The sequence below is a fragment of the Fundulus heteroclitus genome, unplaced genomic scaffold (genome assembly GCF_011125445.2).
Source record: "Fundulus heteroclitus isolate FHET01 unplaced genomic scaffold, MU-UCD_Fhet_4.1 scaffold_51, whole genome shotgun sequence".
Taxonomy (NCBI): domain Eukaryota; kingdom Metazoa; phylum Chordata; class Actinopteri; order Cyprinodontiformes; family Fundulidae; genus Fundulus; species Fundulus heteroclitus.
This window is the reverse complement of record NW_023396934.1, coordinates 1,339,055-1,362,375: the sequence shown is the minus strand read 5'-3', so window position 1 is coordinate 1,362,375 and position 23,321 is coordinate 1,339,055. Positions and strand designations below refer to the sequence as shown.

Below are 23,321 nucleotides of genomic sequence, written 5' to 3'. Positions count from 1 at the left end.
CAGGAGTGCTTTTGATGCATCTGTCCAATAGGTGAACACGGCTCAAAAAAAATTTAATAAAAAATAAATACAAATTTCTTGTAACAACTTCAAGTCAAATAACAAAATCTTTGCAGTCTCACCTCCGAAGGTCAAAATTTTCCATAAGGATGATACACCACCACAGTCCAAAAAGTGGCATGTCCATTTGGAATATGAACACACACACACACACACACACACACAAAATCAACCTCACACTATGTCATAATAAATGTTTTGTTGTTGTAATAAGTTCACTTTGATTGCATGCAATAACTTACAACAGAAAAGTCATAGGGAGCATCCAGTGTAGTGTAAAGGGGATTCTAGGAATAAAACATATTAATTTTAATTTAGTTCTTTAATGGACACCGAATTACACAAATAATTAACATATAACAAATAATGTCTACTACCATCACCATGGAGATGCCACAGTCAATCCCGTATTGTTGTCGTTGAAAACGACAACAATATCAGAAATAAGTCAGTTTTGTAATTATTTTAAAGTTTTAAAATATTCAACTATTAATATAAACACATGCATTACACATACTTTATACTCTTACCTGAATTTGTAATCCAGTTTTCTCGGTTCAGCTGCCAGGATTTAGTGACTAGGAAAGTCACTAAAGTCATTAAGTGATTCAGAGGTCTGTGGCAAGAGACAATTCTCTTTTACCTTACACTGGATAAAATGGAAAATAATTTAGTAAGTATATCCCTCAGCAAAGAATGTCTTTGTAGCTTCTCTTTAAACCCTACTTGTGTCTATCATTTTTCTTTGGTTGCATCTATATAAGGTTCCTGTTTTTTTTTCTTTAAACAACATGAAACCCATGCCTGGATTTCATGTTGTTTTAACTTATTGTTAATGCTTGTATTCTGTGATGATTTTGTGCCTTCATGCTTTCAATGTCTTTTATATTAATAGTTTATGGATGTTTGTTAGTAATGAGACATCTTTCAATGTTTCTCTGTTTGGTAATTTTGTCATTCGTTTTTTTTTTTTTGTCATTTATTAAGCTGCTATTGTTTATCTGTAAATACCTTAACTCTTGAAGTATTTGTGCTTGTGTGTGTGTTTTTTTTTCAACCTCTGGATTTCTTTAATGTCAGCTGATGTATTAGGACATTCTTCTATATTGGTTGTGTGTTGGGTTCTGTTTTTGCTTTCAGTGAATATTTTGATTGTTGTGTTTTTGTTGTTAATATGAGGGCGAGACAGACAGACAGACCGTCTGTGTATTTTTGTTCATATTAAAGCTTGCTTGTGGTCAGCTGATGGGCTTTCCAAAACAAATGCAGTACATTTATTTAACTGTAATCAACACTAAATGACAAAAAGGTAATTCAGTGTTCAGACCTGTTGACCAAAAGAGAAATTTTGCAGCGGTAACACGCTGTGACAAAGAAAATATTCTTGATTCTTGACCTCTGCAGACACCGGAGTGTTTATTTCTACGTATTTCTGTGATCGTGCCTTACAGCTAATGAAAATCCGGAGTTCAGTTTCTTAGAAAATTAGAAAATTACATACCAAGATGTGGATCAATCATTTTATCTACACAGTCAGGGGATCCGTACTAGAAAGCTGTCCATCAGTAAGATACAATTTATTCAATAGTGGCCTGTTTAAAGAGTGCTTCATGCAAGCATATTAACCTAAAGCTGTGGTATTGTTGAGTTCATTTGGATTTATTTATTTTTTTATAAGAAATCTCATTTTAGAGGACCAAACAGCTGTAGCACCCTGTACCTTTTTTATAAAAGCTTGAACAGCTTCCAATCCTTGTCTCAACAGAGTCCTCAGTTTTGTATCCAAGTATATTAATGGAAAGCTGAGTGGAAGGAGAAAGTGTGGTCCATAAAGATGGGCAAACAGCAAGGATAACCATAGCCTTCAGAATGTTTTGAAGAAAAATCCCCATTCAGTAGTTTTTCTGGGATAATCCCAAAGCATGGGCTGCAGTTTGAGTCATAGCTTCAATAGAGCCCTCACACAAACATATCCATGACGTGGACTGCAACTGTCACATTTCTTATGTCAAGCAATTCCAGAACCAGAGGTAAGTAAAGCAATGCTGACCTCACTTGTCTCCGTGTTCATGATTCAACAAAAATAAAGAGACTGGATAAAATGGCATCCATGCAAAAGTTCCAAGACGGAAAATCCCTGCTGACCGAAAGGACACAAATGCAGGTTTTACATTTGTCAAAAAAAAAAAAAAAAAAAAAAAATATATATATATATATATATATATATATATATATATATATATATATATATATATATATATATATATATATATATATATATAGTTACTTCACAAGACATGTTATGATAATATATTCACTGAGAAGAAAAAAGCTGAATGTTTTGAACATACTTGTCCTGTTTCATCTGACATGAAACACTGCATTTCAGAAAAGAACACCACATAAACTAAAACATTCATTGTGGTGGTGGTGGTGTGATGGTCTTGTGTTGCTCTGCTGCATGAGGACCTGGATAACATTTTAACACTGCATCTAAATCACTTAAAAAATACACCACAAACAACAAACCCACCCCAAAGAATTAAAGCTGTTGTGCTTTAATTCAGGCACTTTTGGGGGATACCCGGTGTGCCAAGAATACTTCACAGCTATGTGAAAGGCTCATTGCCATTTATTGCAAATGTTCGAAGGTAGCTTTTCCTGCCAAGGGTTGCATAACTACTTAATGGGCCATGTGGCTTTGGATAGCTTTGTCCCCCATTAATAAATGAAATAGTAATTAACATTGCTTCATTTTAAAGCAAGAATAAAATGCCACAAACAAAATAAATCTAAAGCAAAAGCGTTTTTCACATCAGTATAATGTATGAGCTTTACATTTGGATTTCATTATCCCTTTTAGTGAATTTTAATATTGGCGAGTCTGTGGGCCTGAGAGATTCTGGCCATCAGACACTTTTCAGAGGCCGTGAAGGTAGAATAAATTCTAAAGGAGGAGTTTTTTTTTTATTCTAGTTGAAAGCTCCATTTGTATTCAGTCTGAAAGCAGATGCGCTGAAACAGGGGCCCGTATGAAAAAAAAAATCATAATCCATACGTGTTGTTTGTGATATCACGACACAGTAAAGCAGCTTTGGTGCGCAGCCTCTTTGCGCCGCATGCTGCGCGGGGTTCGTGCGGCAGCTGCGGCCATCAGAATATCCAGATTATGCGTTTTACACTCTGTCTTGCTCTCTGTTCCGTCTGAACTCCGCAGCAGCGGAGAAGGCGGTGGAAGAGGAGGAGGAGGAGGAGGAAGAGAGCCGGAGTTGCTGCCACTTGTCGCCTTTAGGTGGCGCTCAGAGCGCAGGAGATGGCGGCTTGCCTCCCTCTCCGCAGCCGGACTGAGATGCAGGCAGAGCGGCTGCAGGACAGGTGATGGTCCGGTACGAACTCATCGTGAGCGCGTGTGTTCTGTATCAAAGTTTCGAGACTATAAAGTTTATTATAATTAAGTCCATATTGAAGGTGTGGGAAAAGTGGTGGAAAGAAAGAGGGGAAATGTTGGGAAATCCGTGAAGTTGAAGAAGAGGATGCTCGCTCCGCCTCCGCCTCCTCCCTGATGGGGGGAGTGTGTAATGACTCTGAGGGTGAGGGAGGGGAGAGAGAGAGAGGAAAGGGAGAGACGCGGGAGCGCACTGGTTTGGATTCACTTCACTCTCCAATCACTCACGGTGCAGCCGCGTTACCTGCACCGTGCCGGACCCCGCGAGGACCCGAACCGGACCGAAGGGCTAGAACCGGACCAGACCTGCACTACTCTCACCATCAACTTGGACCCTTTTCCACTTTTTTTTTTTTTTTTTTAGGAAGCGTGCGGGGGAGAGAAACGGGTGGGATTTTTTTTCTCCCGTCCCGGTGCGCCGTCCACATCCAGCACCTCCACCCTAACTCCCTCTCCATCCCGCAGAAAGCGTGCCACCAGCGGAGGATGCAGCCGCCTCGGTCCGGCCGCCCGTGACGCTTTCAGAGAGGGTCTGTCAGTGAGTCCGGCCGTCACTCCGGAGAGCGCTGGTCACGACTGAAATAAACTGAGAGAAACTAGAGGGATAACTACAGCTGTGACTGGATTGTTTGACTCACCTCTGAATCTTCTTTTTTTTTATTTTTTATTTTTTAATGATCACTTTTTATTACAACCTTGTGGATTTTTTTAAATAATAAAACAATTTTTTCCCTGGAGCGCCTGCGTCTGGATACCACGGAGGAGCCAAAGCTTATATCCAGGGTTGGAGCGCTCAGAGCCGGGGCTATAACCCGATCCAGGTAGGAACTTTTCCACACAGTCTCGTTACTTCACCTGTACATGGGCAAAACCTCTTTTTGAATCGCATTGGTGCGCCGGAGACGCGTTACGCACGAGCAATAGCCGCGCACTCACTTTATGTTTCTTTTTCGGCTGAATGCGCACTTGTACCTTGATTGAAGAACACACGCTTTGCAAGGGACGGACGTGTGTTTTTTTTTTCTTCTTCCCCCAAACACTTGTTGATAAAAAGAGAACAGAAAAGCGATTCAGCCACCAATACTCTCCGTGTAATCTCCGCTGATGGGGATTTTACGTGTGTTATTCTACAGAGCTCAATGAACCGTATCGATCCCCTCCGTTCTCAGCATTTACCTCCATATCTGTCAGTAATAAAACACAGCTACTTCAAGCTTTAACATTTCTCAAACTGGGGGGGAAATCGCTACATTTGCTCCCAAAGGGAAGATCAGTGGTGCGTTTTTTTTTTTTTGGTCCAGATGCGGGAGGCTGTTGTTCTAATCAAACACTTGTGTCTCTTTACCTTTATGGGAGGGCTTTTCAATCAAACTGGACCGACCATTCAGCCAGCGGTGCTCATTAACTCCCAAAAGGAGTGCGTATCTCTGCGCACCCGAGGGCTCCCCTGGAGCACCTGTGGCATCAAATCTACCACCCGGATAGGCTGCTCTGACCAGAGAGGCAGAGAGCTTCACTTGAAATGTGGAGAAGGAATGCAACATCCTGTGTGTCATCTGCAGGGAATCTGGTCCGTCCAGTGCCTCCAGTTTCTCTGCCTCCTCCGCTTTTTGCTTCTGCTGTGGTGGAAGGAGAGAGAGAAAGAGGGTGGGCGTATGTCTTGCTGATAGAGAGAGAAGGGGATGAGGGAGGGGGAGTTGGGTATTTACATGCAAACTGCATCTGCCTGGCACACAGAGCAGGAGCAGCGAACTCTGCCATCAGCTGCGGTGCCTTTGAATTTTTACAGGTGGCCAACCCTTCTCAGGGATGTTATGCTTTTCTATGCATGGCCTTTGACCCTGTTTCCTCCTTCGTCTCACCTTCTTCACGTGACACTCCCCCACACAGGCTCCCAACGCTTCTTTTGAAATCCTTAAAGATCCTCACATTAGGCTCCAAGGCCAGGGCTAGAGCTGGTCCGGCAGGGATATGTGCATGAAGAGCTGATTTTAAAATCAGAGAGTGTGAATGCAGCATGAAGCGGTTGAAGGGGTGAGGACCCAGATTGGGATTGGGGTAATGGGCTGGAAGAAGAAAAAGGGGAAAAAAAGATTAGGAAAAGATTCAATTGCAATATTTTTATAGATTATTGTGATGACAGCACGAGTTGGTGTTAATTCATGTTTTCCTCGCTCTTCTCCAATTTCACCACAAGCCTCAGCATCGTGGCCACTAAATGATCTGTCTGGTGTGTGCTTTAGTCATGCAGCGAGTGAATGCATTGCATTTTAAATACAAAAGTGTGCCAACAGTTGCATCGAAGCAGTCTTTTGCAACTATGGTATTGTACACGTTGATATTGAGATGGCACATGATGTGCAGCTCTAGCTTCAAAGAAATGTTATACGCTTTTAGTTTTACACAGAGAACACTGAGTGTATTGCCTGGACTTCTCAGTGGTGTTTTTTTTTTTTTCAATATAAATGCACATCTGCCGTGTCGTCCAGCAATCTGTGAAAACAGAAGCTCCACAGAAACCGCTGAGGTCCAGAAAAAGCCACAATCTCCGCATTACGCTTCCCCTATCCGCCGATCCAAAATGATATTTAATCATTTGGAGCCGTGGTGAACGTGAAGATACTCTCGGTGAGGTTTGCGGCTGGTTTGGATGGCGGCCCTGCCATCACCCGAGCTCCTCCCGTTACCGCCGCCGTCGTGTCGTGGGGCGAGGTTGGGATACCAAGCTTTGGGACTCCTCGCTGCCTCCCCTAATTAGGAGGCGCGTCAGAACAATTCTGACCATTTAAACAGCTACGTGTCGATTCCCTGAGCCCTGCAAACGGGGACGGGGAGAAGTAGGATTAGTCAGAATGGAGGAAAAAGAGATGGGAGGTCGAGCAGAGTCTGTTCTGCACATTTCTGCGTAAAAATTGGGGATCTGAGGGAGCCTTGCCATTAATGGGCGTCATTAAATTGGGAGCTGGGAGAGTGGAAATGGGTTTGGTCTTTCAGATGAAAGCTCTCTCTCACACACACACACACACACACACACACACACACACACACACACACACACACACACACACACACACACACACACACGTACATACACGCCTTTCTGCTCGGGTATTGCAGCTACCACGCTTCAGATTTCAGAGATGTCACGGCAGGTTTGCCTTCTTCTCCGGTTCAGTTCGAAAGAACAAGAAAATCCAAAATAACCACACTCATAGAAAACAATGGTTGCTCTGTCCAGGTTACATTTAACTGAAACAACCAGTTGGACTGAGACTCGACGCGTAATCCATGAGTCACATTTCTGGCATCTGAAAATCCAGTTAGAGGAGATATTTCCACAAATGTCCAATAACCGTGAGAAAATTTCATTTGAAATAGACCGTGTGATGAAATATATCCGGCCCTTTTTAGACTCTACACAGTGCAAGTACTGCTGTACCGTAAACTTGGTTTTCAGATGTTAGAAATAAATACATCAAAGTTATATCAGGCGAAACTCATGTCTTTGTGTCATGATACCATGGAGAAACATACATTCTGGAAAATAAAGGAAGATTTCAAGGAAGATGTCAAGAAACACATAGCGTCTGGGTGTAGAAATATTCGTTTTTCTTTGACAAAAGCACTCATGAATCACATCAAGCAATCTTTTGGACATATCTGCATTCACCTTCTTGCCAGACCTGAATATTTCTGATCTTTTTTGATTTTGTTGTCCATAAATTGTGGTATACAGTTTAATCTATTTAGTAGCCATTTGACTTACACATATCTTATGTTCCACAGCACCAAGGATTACATTTTTAGGAAAGATTTAGACATCGTTTGCAAAATTACACAACTTTAGGCCTAACTTAATTCCTGACACGTTCTTTAACAGAATCCCACAATTTTAGCACTTTCTCATCTTCGTCTGCTACTTGGCTTTTATTGCATCCTATTTGAAAGGACATATTATAAATATATAAATAATCAAAGTTTGGGAAAATCAGCTAGACAGAGTAAGGAGAGGTACAACTATCCTTACTCTCGCCTTTAAAGCAGCAAAAAAATAAATAGATAAAAAAAAACTGAGCGATCTTTGAGTCATTGGGAAAGACAAAGCTGAAAGCTGCAACCAGAGCGTAAAATGCCTTAAAATGCAGCCTTATCGCTGCTTCCTCCTGAGAGAAAACTGCCTCCGCTCGGGCTGCAGGATGCTCGTTTCATATCAGACTCTTCATATTCAGCTTCATTTTGAGTCCATTAGGATGAAGAGTGTGGAGGCGACAGCTCCATTTGGGGTTTTCTCGGTGTGTTTTTATAATAAAAATCGCAGATAGGCCCCCCCCCTTGCCACAGTCCTCGCATTACTCCCGCTGCAACCCTTCCAGCTCGCATCAGTGGCTGAAAACGCTGTGGGTTCACGTCACACAGGTTTTATGTCAGCCCTGAAATGTGCTGCACTCCTCTGAAACAAGCCAGAGAGCGTCGCAGTGGGAATGTTACCTGATGGTGGTGCTAGGAAAACTCCTCCATCCAACATCTTTTTTTTTTTTTTTCTTCTCTCCTCCTCGCTGTGCAAACACATAATCATCCACAGAGGTTAAATCTGATGTCGTCATTGCTGTTGCTCTTGTTAAAAGCAAAAAAACAATAAAAAATAAAAAAAATCCTCAAGAGGGAACACGTTGCTAATTTGATGCAACCCCCTCCTGCAGAGATGCTTCGCCATTGGACTGATGGACACGTCTGTGTTTCCCGCTGTAAATGGAGCTGAAAGCATGGCCATCCAGGCTCTATTGATTTTTTTTTTTTCCTGTTGGTTAAAGGCAGTAAAAACCTGAGGCCTGCTAGCGCTCTGAGCACCAGGTGTCATTTCACGCTGTCACACAGAGCTGCGTGTTTATATTACATGGTTAAGCTGCAGCATGAATCATTCAAGCATGTAAAAGAAAAAGAAAAAAGTTGGGAAATGGTGAAGAGCAGTGTCCTTCAGTTTGGAAAAGGAACATTTCTTGTTTAGACGTATTGGATGTAAAGTGTTTTTTTGTTTTTGTTTACTTGTGTCACGAACTGAGTTTTTCGGATTGCAAGAATGAGAGTTCGTTTAAACTGATATTGCCACACGATCCTTTTTTTTTCTCATTCTAGCTGTGTAACTATTCCATATTTAGGTAGAAATAGAGAATTTAGCAAAAATAATAAGCCCCCTGTGATATTTTGAATAGGTAAAGTTGTGAATCAAAGTTTTACGGGAAAAAGTAAGGAATCATTTGTTTTACTTTATCTTTTACTATAAGTCTCCTCTTCTATGATTTAGACTCCTTTGCTTCCATAAGCAGTCAGTAAAACTTTGCTAATAAAAATGTTTTATTAGTAATACAGTAACAAAGAAAACACCTAGTAAGTTTTTTCTTTGATTGCAGGTTTGCGACATTAATTAGCAGGTTCTTTCTTTACCAGTACACCACGGTTCCTCCTCAAAATCCCACAATCAGACTTTTTGTTGCCGCTGACCTTTACAATCCATCCAATTGTGCCTTATTCAGTTATAAAATTAGAACAGTGAACACCAAAAGGAAAATGCATAACACCGTATTTGTCAACGACTTCCAAACTTATGAACACAGACAACAAATTTAGACCCTTTTTTGACGTTTTTTTTTTTTTTTGTATCAAGTGGAAAATTACTTCCAGCCCCAAACAGCTAAATAATAATACATCCTCATCATTTAGTTTAATTGCGGGAATCTTTGAGTGTCTGTTAACAATGTTTAGTTCTCCGTTCCGGTCTTCTTTTAAATCTTGTACAGTTCGGTAACAATATGTTGTGTTGTCGCGTCTTTTCTGAGTGTTTAAGGATGAGTATTCAGTATTCCATTTTTACTCCTTTATAGCCATAAATTGACTCCTGATTATTGTCTTTTCTTGTCAGAATGTTGCAGCTGCTATCTATGTGTGCCCTAACGTCTATGCTAAATTAGCTTTTATCTTGAAAAATGTAATACTTGATTCAAGGACTGCTACTTGGTTTTGCGATTGTTTAATGTTTTTTGGAAAGCAAAAATGACTTTAATCAAGTCATCGCATCGTTCCTTGGTTACATTTTTCATCGTACCATTTACACAAGGAACATGCACAAATGTTTCTGTCTTATGACACAAACTGGTTACCTTTAAGATCAGTGTGGTGACAGAATAACTTCCACTTTCTTTACTGCAGCCTTGATGTTATCCAACATCAGAGAAAGATCTCGAAACTGAACTTTGTTGCAGTCATAATTCTAGGCTTAGACTGTTGATTCCTCCGCAAGTTTCACGTCAGACCAGAACATGCGACAAAATCGCAGTTTCAGAACATAGTGTGTTTGGGCTTCTTTTGAAAGAGGCCATCTGATTTGCCTATGCGGTGCATTTTGGTCGATTTCAAGACTCTACTGCTATTTATTTCATCCCCATCAAATGGTCTTAGAAATGTTTTTCTATGTAAATTAATTGTTAGTGTAAAAAATGCAATTTGGACCCTACATAATATCCAGGTTAAAATACATAGAGTGAAAAAAATGTTGTTCCATTGGTGTGTTGATGTGCTGTTTATGATCCCGTCAGCACCTCCTACCACTGCCAGGGAGTTTGTAGGACCAAAGGTTAACACATCATGTAAGTAAAGGGTCACGCATTTGATCCTGCTACTAGTTGGTCCTGTTGCCGCGCCCTGGAGCCCTGGACATTCCGCCAGACAGACAGACAACAATAAAACATCGAAACCGTTCAACCAGTTAAAGCCAGTGAGTCAGAGCGTGGTCATTTCCTGCTGATAGTAAAACCACCGTCCTGCTTGCGGTGCAAGCGAGGACCGTTACCGCATCCGTCGCTCACATTTTTTTTGCCTTTTCCTCTCCTGATACTTCTCAGTGTTTGCGGAAGGTGTCGGCGAGCGGAAAACTACCTGCATGCAGCGAAGGACTAATCTGTATGACTGATGAATGAGACAAACCTCTCACTGTGAAGCAGAAAAAACTATTTGATTTCCTGGACTTTATTACCAGACTTGTATTACTGACCAGCTTTATTGTTTTATTATAAATGCGATCATTGTTTGATTTGAGGTTCTTTTCAAGAAATTTAGGCATTTTTGTTAAAAAAAAAAGCAAATGTAGACTTTACGATGCCTAAAAACATTTTCTGACATTTTAGCACCCCAGAGAAACCTGTGTCTAGTAAATTAAACTTTGTTATTTAGTACGCGAGTTACCACGACCTACAATTTCTTCATGCCTCTGCCCCTTTTCATTTGATCCGGAATTATTTATATATCAAAGCGTGACATTTCCAAAGATTTTCACCCCTGATTAATTAAATTTGATCAGAAAGACACCAGCAGCGGTGTCCCTGAGCGTGTTTGTTAATCTGGATCAAACAATGGTGTTGAATGGAGTCATTAGAGTGAAACCCTTTATGTTGGACAGCGAGAGGACCACCCACTCATCTCGGATCAACTGCGCAGATCCTGGCCATCTGAGATCTGAAAAACATCAAAGCATCTTTTAAATATTTGCATGTATATGAGTGTGTGTGTGTGTGTGTGTGTGTGCGCAAACGATTTTTAATTCACGTTGGCAGAACAAAGAGCATGTGACACACACACACAACGTGGTTTTAAAGCACTCACCTTCGAGACAGAAACTTTTTCCAAACTGGTTTCCAGTTTGGCCGTGGGCCACCTGCTGCGAGGTGCCAGATTGTGTTCCATAATAGTTGTCACATTTTCACGGTGTGTAATTGGTCTCACAGCGTTGCCGAGCACATTAGTGCAATTAAAAGCGACACCGGGGATTATTCAGGCTTTTGTGTAACCCAGATGACTTTCTGTCACGCTCACGCAGCTTCACTTTAAAGTGATTTTCTGCGGGAAAAACTGCTTCATTAATTAGCTGAAATAAACAGAAACTAACTTATAACCCTATATGGAGGAGGCCCGGCTTTATTTATAGCTTTGTCAGTTAGTCAACACAGTGCAAAATGGAGATATTGTTCCTTTATTTTCAAGGACAGCCTTTTACATTTAATCTGCTCCAAAACAGATTAAACACCGCAACCTTATCTTTGTCTCTCCTTTGGAGAACAACTTGGTCAAAGCTTCTGCACTCGGTGGGGCATGTTTAAAGTCAGTTGGGGGCTTCTTGTTATGTAGATGAGGGAGGTTTGACTTAATGGGACGGTCTAAAGGGCGGGACAGTTACTGGTTGGATTCTTGAGTTTCTGCTCACTCAGATTGCTGCAGATGCTGCTTTGGCTGCAGGGGAGATAACCAGCTTGTGTGAGAAGATTTTTGACAACTATCCAGAACTGAAATCCGACCGGAGAGGACGGTGGCTGACACACTAAAGTGAGCATCAGTTGTTGTGAAGTTTTTTTTGGGGCCTTTTTTTTTTTCCGTAGAGTTTTGTCAGTTAGATAATTATTGCATGTTTGCAATATGCTTAGTGCGGGAAAAACAGCTTTTCTTGAGGTACTAAGATAGTTTTACAACATTCTTAGAGCATTATCTAAATTTCAAAGATTCCCAAATTTTGGTAGCCACATACTCGGTAGAAGAGATTTCTTGGCTACATTTACAGCAGTATTTGTGTTCTCTGCAGATGGTGGTAACAACCCAGTACTTTTACCGATTCTATAACACATTGCTGCTTTTTTTTTCTTTAAATGTTTCTAGAATCTCATTACTCTTCTGCTATATTGTTATATCCCACTTTTGTTTTTGTTTTGATTTTCAAATAAAAAGCACTTTATACCAATAAATGACAACTAAAAAGGTAAACAGATTAATTTTTGGCACCTCGGTTGTTAAAAAAATGCTGGAGATTAACCGGAGTCAAGTATATTAAAGTCAAGTAGAAGAATGGGGACTATTTTTCTACAGGCTTAATTTACAGACCACATCTTACATTTCCTATACCCTTGTTGTTGAGAAAATAAGTAATTTATGCTTAATACTATATGCTTTCCAAGGTTGACTTGTTTCACAATATTCTTGGAGTTAAAGGTCATCCTGCATTATTTCTATAAATGAAAATCCAGTCAGTTGTTAATGGTTTAAGTTGTTGCTTTATTTATAAAATATCGAACTTGATATTTATAATTTAGAAGACAGTTCAAGGTTCTCTCAGAATAGTTTCATAAGTTCTCAGAGACTGGGATCAGTATTTGACTAAAACGTATATTTTCCATGATGTAACTCCTTTTAGACTGTGTGCTCTTGTTGCATTTGGAACTTTTCAGTCTTCCAGCAAACTATGATGTCTTAGCTTTACGTTATTAAAAAAACCTTTGAAGAATTCAGCAGATACGGTTAGATGGTCTGTGATGGTTGGCCCAAGCTGAGATCAACCAAAGATTTCGAGATTTCAGTTTAATATAGTAAAGCACTTTCCTAAAAGTTTTTTTTTTTTGTTTTTTGTTTGTTTTCTATATTTTTTTTAGCTTTTCCTGAATTAAATATTTGCCTGTGACATTCAAATATGGCCATTTAGTTTGAAAAGGGGTTGTCTCACAGTCCCCTGGGATTTGATTGGATTTAAAGGATTTACCGCGGTGTTGAGGTTAATGAAACGTAGTTTGGGTTTAAGTTTTTACTTCATTTATAGCATATGTCAGCTGGTATTTATAAGGTAAAATAAATGATATCTGAATGTTTGAGAGATGACCTTAGTATTTAAATATTACCAGGTGTCTTCCAGAGTGGTTGTTACATAGCCTTCTCTGATTTTTATGGATTCAGGACATAACTTGCTGTTTTGAGGGTAAAAACAGTTTTTGGGTTTAAGTTGTTGCCTCATTCATCAAAATACCTTGGTTGACATCAATAATTTAATTTCTTCACAGTGTCGTTATGAAGTAAATTGTGACATGTTACTCTGTGGTTAGAATGGTATTAGTTGTTTTTGAATGTCACCTGGATTTATTTTGCCTCCTGGACGACATTAACAAAATAAAAACATTCATATCTATCTTTCTATCTATCTATCTATCTATCTATCTATATATACAAATATATATATCCATCCATCCATTTTCTGACCCGCTTAATCCCTTATATATATAGACACCTTCAAAGTACTTTCTGCTTCACACTCCTCCCAGATTTTAGTGGATTTATGCGATGTGCTGCATTGCGTGTTAACATTTAAAATGTAGTCAATAGTTTTGTGCTAAAGTTGCTGCTTCATTTATTATGTATCTCACTTATATTTATAATCTTTCATGGTGGTTTCTCTATATATTTACAGTTTAGTTTTTACCCACTGGCTTTGCAACAAAAATATCACCAGACTATCAGCATTGGTCAATAAATTATACATTTTTAAAGAGTAAATTGTAACTTTGAATGTTATTGTAATCTCCTGATTCAAAATGTTTGTAAATGAATAACTTTTTCGAATTATTTACAAAGGAATCAGTCAATGAACCCATCGGAGGAATGCAAAAGTTTCGCTTTCGGGTCTATATTGATGAATATTAAAGACAACTTCAGTTAGTGGAGCTAAAACTATATCAATCAAGTTATTATATTATTACTATATATTATATTATTACTATATTGTTCTACATGAATTGAAAGCTCCTAGCTGTGCTAGCTTGAGACATTTGGGTTAACTGGTAACTTTTGTTTGTTTTGTTGAACACACCTTGGATCATATTTGTTTAGGATAAATATCACTCAGTTTAAAGGTGCATAGCCACGTTATTTGACTTTATATATATATATATATATATATATATATATATATATATATATATATATATATATATATATATATATATATATATATATGTCTATATGTCAGTAGCCCAATCTGGTTGCATGCAAAGTTTTTATCAAAGATGATCACGTCCTGCTGAAGTATTAGTTGTTATTTAGGTGTTTAGTTGTTATTTAGGTGTTTATGCTTTGTTTTGCTCCGATGTGACCGCAGAGTTGATTGACATGAGTAAACTTTCTGATATGAGGCTCCTAAAGTTGCTGTTAGATCGGTTTATTTAATGAATAACGGTGGGTGTTTGATCACACTGAGCTGCCGCTTTATTGCGAGGCATTGCAGAGGGTCAGGCTTGGTACGCCATTATTTACAATTGATTTATTAATTAAGCAAACTGGCATTATGATAGTTCTGTGATTCTGTCGCTAGATGTCGCCACGTCGTTTAAAGGATTAATCGCCCCCGAGAGCAAATTAGCTTTCGGCTCAAAAAGGATTATCAAAACACTATCCAGATGGAGGCTTGGTGTGTATAACCTTATTTTATCACGATCAAATGGTTTTTGGTCTTTTTTATAAGCATCTTACGTGGCTATATACCTTTAAGGTGTTCCAGGACTGAAACTCAGTTGCAGGCAATGTTAGGAGCTTTACCTTTGCTTAATGTGACGCTCTACAGTTAAAGTCTCATCAGGTGGGACATGGAGTTGTAGATCCACACTCAGCTGGGGGGCATCAGGGCCATTTAGCTGCTTTGTGATGTACAGAAGATTGCTGTCCTGACACACCCTCTCTCTCTCCCTCCCTCTGGCTCTTCTATTGTTAGTCTTTGTCTCTCCACCAGTTCGGCAGCAGATAAAACAGCTGCTAGAGTCAAACAATCCTCACACATGGAAATGTTACTCCCAGCCTCTAAACGGCAGGGAGGGGGGGTTTCCTACTCATACAAAAACACACACGCTGTTTGGTGAGTTTTTCTGTGGGAAAAAGACGAGCTGGGCGATCTTTGACTAACCCCTGTTCTGTCCCCTGAGGAGACAACCGCACATACTACATTTAAACAAACATGTTAACATGAAATTCCACTGGCAAACAGGAACTCACTTCACGCTCTCTTGACATTTCATCCAAATTTTTTTCTCACGACCCTGCATTATATTTGTCTTGTCCGTGATATTAGCTGAAAAAACAACAACAACAACTATAGATGCTGTCAAAATGTGTCTACAGTCTGCTTTTATCTGAAAAAAGTTTACAAAAAAATATTCCTAAATATATTTTCTAAGTCTTCACAGCAGCACACATGCATTCAGATTCAGCAGATTGAGTCTCCTTTATAATTTACAGCCTTGAATTTGCAGAGTGCCTGAATATGAGAACAGACATCTCAGGGTTAAAAAGTCAGCGCTGATTCAGACAGCTGGTGGTTATAAAGATGGTGCAATATAACAGTTCACCTGCCATTCTTTCAAGATTTAAAGTTGCAATTTTAGTGCTTTTGTTTTAATTTACTTTTGCACATCGCGTTCCTAAGCTTTTACTTAGGGAAATATGTCAGATTTCAAACATTGCAGATACCTGATTTGGAACTGCGATGCAGTTGAAATTCGTTTGGCTGTTTTTAGGTTTCTTTGAATGTGACGGACAACCGCAGCAGCCCAGTGCTGTTAGTGTTTGTGTGTTCAGCTGTTGGTGAAGAGAGCAGAGTATCAGCCAGACAGCACCATCAACAAGTATTTGGGATCTATGCCATTTTTTTTTTCATTTGTAGGTTTTCTTTTATTAGTAGACGTTGCTTGGCGTTAAGATACCGAATGTATGATAAGTGTGAACAAAAATAGCAAGGTTTTATCCTATTAAAACAAAGCATAAAAAATGTATAAGATGTTTTAATTTTTCATATGTAAAACATAAACCGTTATTGTAATCAGTGCTGCCAAAAAAGATGAATTGCTGTATACAATTCTTTGGTAGTAAACTAATCTATCATTATTTTTAGCACTTTTTTATTCATATCCCCTTTCTGTGGGCAAGCCTTCCATTCTGGACAGTGGTACCTTTGCAGGCTTTAACATTAGTAAATGGATATTGCGTGACAATATTATAAATTCTCACAATGAATCAAAAATAAAACATTTAAGAATACTTGTTTTTCTTGAAAAAAGTTGTAGTAACATAATGAATGACTTTGTAAAGTGCCTTGAGATGACTTGTTTCGAATTGGCGCTATATAAATGAAATTGAATTGAATAAAAGAGCAGGTTTTATCAAATGCATAGCTATAGAGAACAGGAATGCTTATCACTTAAAGGGGCCATGACAACAAATGTCATGTTTCTGTGGTGTTGGTGTTATAATATGATATGTTGTAAACTGATGAGGCCATGCGAATGTCAAGAGCGGTTACCAAATGACCTTCTCCGAACCAGGCAGCTTTGTTTCTTTGCTCAAAAATGGCCCGATCAGAGAATAGTTTATCGTTCTAGCTTTCTACATAATTAATTTTCTCAAATTAGAACACACTATCAAGCAAACTTACACCTTCCCCTCCACTCCTCCCCCCAGCTGATACCAGCCGGCTCATTTAATGGCATGAATCACGCTAGCATGTCTGACTTCTCCACTCGAGAAGAGAATGGCTACTCAAAAGGAAAACTGCTATAACCAAGGGTGCGCAAAAACGGATGGAAGTTTCCACTTACTCCCGAAGGATGAGAGAATCAGAGTAGCTGGAGTTAATTTATGGGGTGTTGAAGTTAGTTTTAGGTTGGATATTGGATATTCGCGCTCCGCACCTTCAGGGGGGTCATGGCTCCTGTTGAAGCCTGCACCGCGGTCCAATACGACACTGTTATGTTCACATGTTTAGAGCATTTTACTGAAGCTGTTTCCTGAAAGTTTTAAAACTGATTTTGGAGAAGAAAAAGAAACTTCTGTACCAAAACTGAAGGTGGTGACTAAAACACAGTCATTGCCCATAAGTTTATCTAATTTCTAAATGCTGTCTTGTTTGACAAACATTATGAGCACTATCTGAAGCAGGCGTGGACCATGGACTTCAATCCCACTGTGTGGATGATGAATTGCACTGCCGGGTTGAAGCCTTTGGCCGTCTTGGCATCGCCTGTATGACATCCTGCAAAATAGTTACACTAACCATAAAACCATAATGATGGATTTGTGACGGAGTGTTGAGCCCAGAGGAGACGTGGGGTCATTAAGTTGACGTTAATGAAATTATTTGGAGAATTTACATATGCAGCAATATCAACTACATAAAATGTTTTATGCAGTGATGTCATGGCCCCTTTAAATGATAAAGTGATAAAATGATTTTAATAACAGCTTTCTTCCACATTAGCTCAACTCTGGAGTCTGTTTGTTTGGAGAAAGCTTTGCCCCTTTCTAGCATCTCTTTAAAAGAAGATGTTTAACAGACATGTGACGCAACGCTATCATGTTGCATCACAGAAACCAGCTATTTAGTATCTTGACAGCGATAACTAATGCTTTTGATCAGGTTTATGAAAAGCTGCTAATAAAGGTGCTTAAATATTGAAGGCCAAATCTGGAGAAAAAGACGATGTGCAACACTAAACGAAAAAATTTAATCATAAAATGCTAACCTTAACTTACAATAGTATTGTTGGGTTTTTTTGACTCACGCTGAAAGGCAAATTTCATGTTTTGTTGTCCTTCATGACATCATCATCCCGTCTGTTCCTGGTTTATATTTACATGCTGGCAAAACATGAGGTCGCTGTTAAATAAACTGACTCCAAGAATAGGCAGCAGGTTGTGCGTTCATGTAGAAACTTCAAGGAAATTTGATGCACATTTTGCTGTAAGAATAAAGACCTTTTTCTAATTGATAAATCCTCACAAATGTTTCCACAGCAACGTAAAATGCCGCAGGGTGAGAGGTTAAGGGGTCGGTGGTTTCTGGTATTTTGCAGCTCAGGAGGAAAATGCGAGAAAGCAAACACACACACTTCACGCTAGAAAGCAGGCGCACACTCACATTTACAGTCTTTCAGGGGTAATTAGGCATCTGTGTGTCACAGCAGTGAGCCAAGCATCCGGTGTGCTGGACCCACGGCTACAACGGCGTCAGACATTTGCTGCTTTCATCTTCACAGTTGACGTTTTATGACCTTTTGTGACTGTTTATACGCACAAAGCCTTCTCCACCTGATCTTTCTCTCCTTTTGCCCAAAGCTGATTTTTATATACCCCTCCCCCCCCTCCAGTGTTCTAAAATTTCACCTTTGCATTGACTTGAAACAAGGTTCTAACTGAACACACTTGTAGCTCATTGTAGATATTACTAACAGTCTGTGTCATACTTTTCAGTGGGTAAGCACCCTGTTTGACGTGTAAACAAATTGTCAATGTTGGCGTCTGTCCTCAGGCGCTCCGATGGAAAACAAACCTTGGGCAGATTTGAGATTACACCCTAAAATGTGATGATGTGCACATCTTGTCTGTAACCGGCCCCATTCACTGAAAAAGCCAAAAGCAAAAATCAGGACCATAGCCATATGACCAAATCACCCCCAACATTTTATAACTAATCTAATTTTCTGTCTAATGCATGCCAGACCCATCTGATAAAAACACGATTCCCTCAGATTTAACGACATAACCACTAACATTCAGGGCTCTTTTTCAAAATATAAAGTGATTACAAAGAGCAGCGTCAGTTGTATGAAAATAGAAAGGCTGATAAAAACCAGAAACTGAACCTTTGACTGCACGGTGCGTGTAATTTGTGTGATCCTTCATTTAGGAGTGTCTGATTTTTATCAAAATCTGCCTAATCCTGGTCTGAGTCTACATCATTGTGTGAACACTGTGGGGCAATAGTTACACAGCCTTTGGTTTATTTTGTGTAATTTCCATCTGTGCAATTGCCACAGAAGAGAACCCACAGAGCTCCAAATCTGTTTGAATTCAGTGTATTGAAATCAAATGTGTTACCTTCAGGAAAGGCTGGTCAGTATTTAAAAGGCTTTACAGTCAAATGTCGGTTTCTGCTTTTTTAAATGATCTTGACTTTCTTTGCAGTAGCCATTTAGGGTCACTTTTTTTCTGTATTGCATCTTTATAATCATAATCAGCTGTACAGTTTCTTACATATTTAACAACAGTATCTCTATGCAGACGAAACACATTTTTGTTATCATTTTTGGTCTTTTTTTTACTGCTTGTTCTTGGTAGAAATGCTTTAAACATTTACTTTTGCAGTTTACTTTTGTAAGCAAAAGCACTAGCTGAAACGCTGAGTTGATTTATTTGATGCCACAGAATGCCACATCTTTTCTCCATGTCAGTCACCTGAGACATAACACACGGAGGAAACACAAGCCTTGGCTCCCACATAGACGCATCCTGTTTGCATTAGTGTTCGGTGGGCAAAGCAAAAATGAGACTTCCTGTTCTCTCCTTAACCTTTGAGCATCTGTTTTCATATTAAGGACGTGGTGGTTAAAAAGTAAAAAAAAAAAAAGAAAAAGATTAACCTCTGCGACCAAGATACTCCTACAACGCACACGTCTGCGATGCTTTACTGCCAAGAAAAAAAAAAAACAGATGCGGGGATGATGTAGAAGAAGAAAGAGCTCATATCAGGAAGAGTCTGGCTTAGATGTAGCAGTCTGAACACAAGGTGAGGAAGTCAACTCGAGAGTAAAAACATTTGTATTTAACGGCTCACACTGCTTCCTTCAGAGAGACTTCGAGGCCAGACAGAGTCTGAATTTACTGTAAATAAAGCCTTATTACTTCTAGGCCTGAGCTCATCACATACAGTCATAATGAAACATGATGGTCTTATTTGGCTTGGAGAGACCTGATTATTCTGCAGCAGATGGATTTGTTCCTACAAGGTTATTGTGGTAGACAAATAGTAGAAAATAAAGAAGAACAATAACTGGATCCCCTAAAGGATTATTTTCACCAAAGGAACCCATCACCTTTCATTTCCTTGGAAATTAAATTTTCCACTTGATACCAGTTAAAATGTAGAAGTAAGAAAGCTTGGGCCAGCTGCACTGAAAAAAAATAAAATGGTTGGTTGATTTTTGTACAGGAACTACTTTAAGAACATCCCTTGGGATCTTTTGGCAGAAAGAAGTGCAAGAGGTCAGGAGAGGAGGCATTTTAGTTTTAATGTATAGAAAACCCTAATTTATAATCAAAACAATTCTGCATGTAATCTAAAATTAGGTATAAATACAAGTTTTATTTTCAGTTTAAATGTTAGTTTTAAATGTGCTTTGCTATTATTATTGGTAACACCACATAAAACAGACTTTATTGGCTAATTTAGAGCTGCCAATGGGTTGTATTATGAAAAGACGCTAAAACTCACATATGTCAGTGTGTTAGTCATTTAACACAATAGATGCAAACTTCCCAAAAAAAAAAAAAAAAAAAAACTCAAAGCAATTCTTAATGGTTGTTTTTTATAACTTCGGACATGTTTCTCCATCTTTTTGCTTCATTTTAATATGTAAATGATTCACTACTTTACTACATTCACAACATATGTTTGAAAAAACACCTAAAAAGACTTCAGATTGTTCAAATTTTAGAGGAGATTTAGACAGGCAATACTATAGGAACCTTCATCGGGGGACTCCGGTCAATTTAGAGGATGAAATGCAAAATGTGGAATCACGGCCTTCTTTGTAATATCAATGTTTGCATTATCTCAAAAGCCTGATTGGATGTAGTTTTTGGTTGGATAATGAATTTCAAGGAACAATTTATTCACACTGCATGTCAATAATATTTTGTGCCAGTGGGAGGCCTTCCATTGATGCACACTTTTACTATGTTTCTAGTTACTTGGATGTCAAAGGTCAGAGGAAATGGTGGGGAAATTGTAATGCTGGAAAAGAAATAAAGGAGTAAGGAAAATTGATGTTCATTGATATTGTCATCACGATATTCAGCAATCTCAAACGCAAAAATAGAAACATCCATCCAATTGTGTCTTTTACCGAAAAAACCTTTTAAAAAACTATTTTATTGACTTACTATTGATCTCATCAAATCCACTTTGTTGTAGCTGAGAATGTACCCTGAGCAGACAGAATTACATCCACGACTAAGAACTTGTCACAATATTTTTCATTCATCCTATTCCACCAATCTGTATAGAAGGCCGCCCCAAAACCATCATTTGCTGCATGCAGTTTTCTTGGCTGTTTTTTGATGACAGTCATTCTGATCTCATTGTTCCCGACTCCTTCTCTTTCAGAGTGATGTTGTCCGGCAGAAAAATGGCGGTGCTGAGGTGGGAAGTTCCGTTGCTCCTTGCCGTCATCCTTGTGGTCCCCTGTGACGCTGTGCATTCTGATATTCTTTATCGGGTTCCCGAGGAGCAGCCGCCCAACACGTTGATCGGCAGCCTAGCGGCAGATCAAGGCCTTCCCGACACCGGACATCTGTATAAGCTGGAGGTGGGTGCCCCGTACCTGAGGGTTGATGGCAAAACCGGCGACATCTACACCACCGAGATTCCCATCGACCGTGAGACGCTGAGAGACTGCCAAAACCTGTTTGGTGACAAATGCTTCTTGGAGTTTGAGGTGTCGATCACTGACATGGTGAAAGGGATCGGCTCGGGGCCGCGGCTGATCGAAGGTCGCATCGAGGTGCTGGATATCAACGACAACACGCCGCAGTTCGCCTCACCCATCCTCTCCCTGGCTATCCCAGAAAACACGAACATCGGCGCTCTCTTCTCCATCCAGATGGCCACCGACAAGGATTCTGGTTCCAATGGGGTAGCCGAATACTCTTTGAGCACCGGACCAGATGCCGATGAGCTTTTCACCCTGCAGGTCGCCTTGGACACAGATGAGAAACTGCCACAGCTGGTGGTCATGGGCAACCTGGACCGTGAGAAGAAGGACTCCTACGATCTGAATATTCGGGTTGTGGATGGAGGGAAGCCACCGAGGGCCAGCAGTGCTCTGCTGCGTGTCACTGTGACCGATCAGAACGACAACTCTCCGAAGTTTGAGAGAAATCACTATGAGGCTGAACTGCCAGAGAACAGCCCACTGGGACACTCTGTGTTGCAGGTCAGTGAATAAACAGTGATTGAAATGTTTCTTTGATGTTAACATTTAGAATGTCTCTGGAAGCTCTTTAATGATGTCTTCCAGCATTCTCTGTTTACTGATTTCTGATGTGTTAAAAATAATTCTAACCTTTTGATCAAAGTAGTCAAAAAATGTGAATTGAAAGAAACAAGATTCGTTGTGATTCTTGAAATAGTCTTCAAGAATTATAAGGAGCCCAATTGTTTTTTGATTCAGTTTTGAAAACAGTTGTTTGCTATGTCCTGGATAGGTCTGTACAGTGTGGCTCTGAAAGGTCAGAATCCAGTTGTAGTCGAGGCCTTCTGAATCTCCCCCAAACTCTTGAAGGGGCTTTGGCCCACACTTATTCTCCACACTTTTTCCTTTCACTCAACTTTCCATTAATATACTGGGATACAGGACTCTGAACAGTCAGCATTTTTTAGCATTGACAAGCCAGACATTCTTTTCCATAACTGTGTAGTCCATAAGATCACATTTTGTTATTAAAAGATAGTATTTTGTAATATTGTGATCTTGAGAGCAGCACATATTTTATGTTTTCATTAGCCGTTAGCTATAATTACCAAATTCTCTGATATAAATTCTTGAAATATGCGACTATGTTTCTTAAGTATAGTTATAACACAAGTTTACTTTTAAAATTTAATTACTGAACTAAAATGGTCTTTTGATGATATTTTGATTTCTTGAAACTTACCTGTAAACTAGAAATATTTGATTTAGAAGATTTACTATTTCCATAGTTGTCCACATTGTGGATTTAGGGGAGAAAAAAACATGAATATATTTGGATAACACTGTCTTGGAATCCCCTTACCGTCGAAACCGTGAAATATTCAAGACACCACACTGTCTCAAACACCTCCCCCATATGTCATATTTTTTATATATTGTTAATAATAAATCGTGGCCCTGATGTCCGTTGGTGTAAATATTGTAGCTTCCAGATCAGCTGG

At 39.4% G+C, this 23,321-nt stretch overlaps 1 protein-coding gene across 5 annotated transcripts in view; it reads left to right on the top strand.

Annotated features, from left to right (window-relative positions):
* Positions 1-3,648: 3,648 nt before the first annotated feature.
* Positions 3,649-23,321, top strand: part of pcdh1b (protocadherin 1b) — a 229,581-nt gene continuing 209,908 nt past the window's right edge. For 3 of the 5 annotated variants that reach the window (XM_036132437.1, XM_036132436.1, XM_036132435.1), the window contains exons 1-2: positions 3,651-4,326; positions 21,513-22,341. In XM_036132437.1, the coding sequence (XP_035988330.1) occupies positions 21,517-22,341 (825 nt within the window). In that variant the 5' untranslated portion in view covers positions 3,651-4,326; positions 21,513-21,516. Of the gene's footprint in view, positions 4,327-11,773; positions 11,876-21,512; positions 22,342-23,321 lie in introns of those variants that run through there. The other 2 variants (XM_012862811.3, XM_036132434.1) reach the window with 2 other exon arrangements.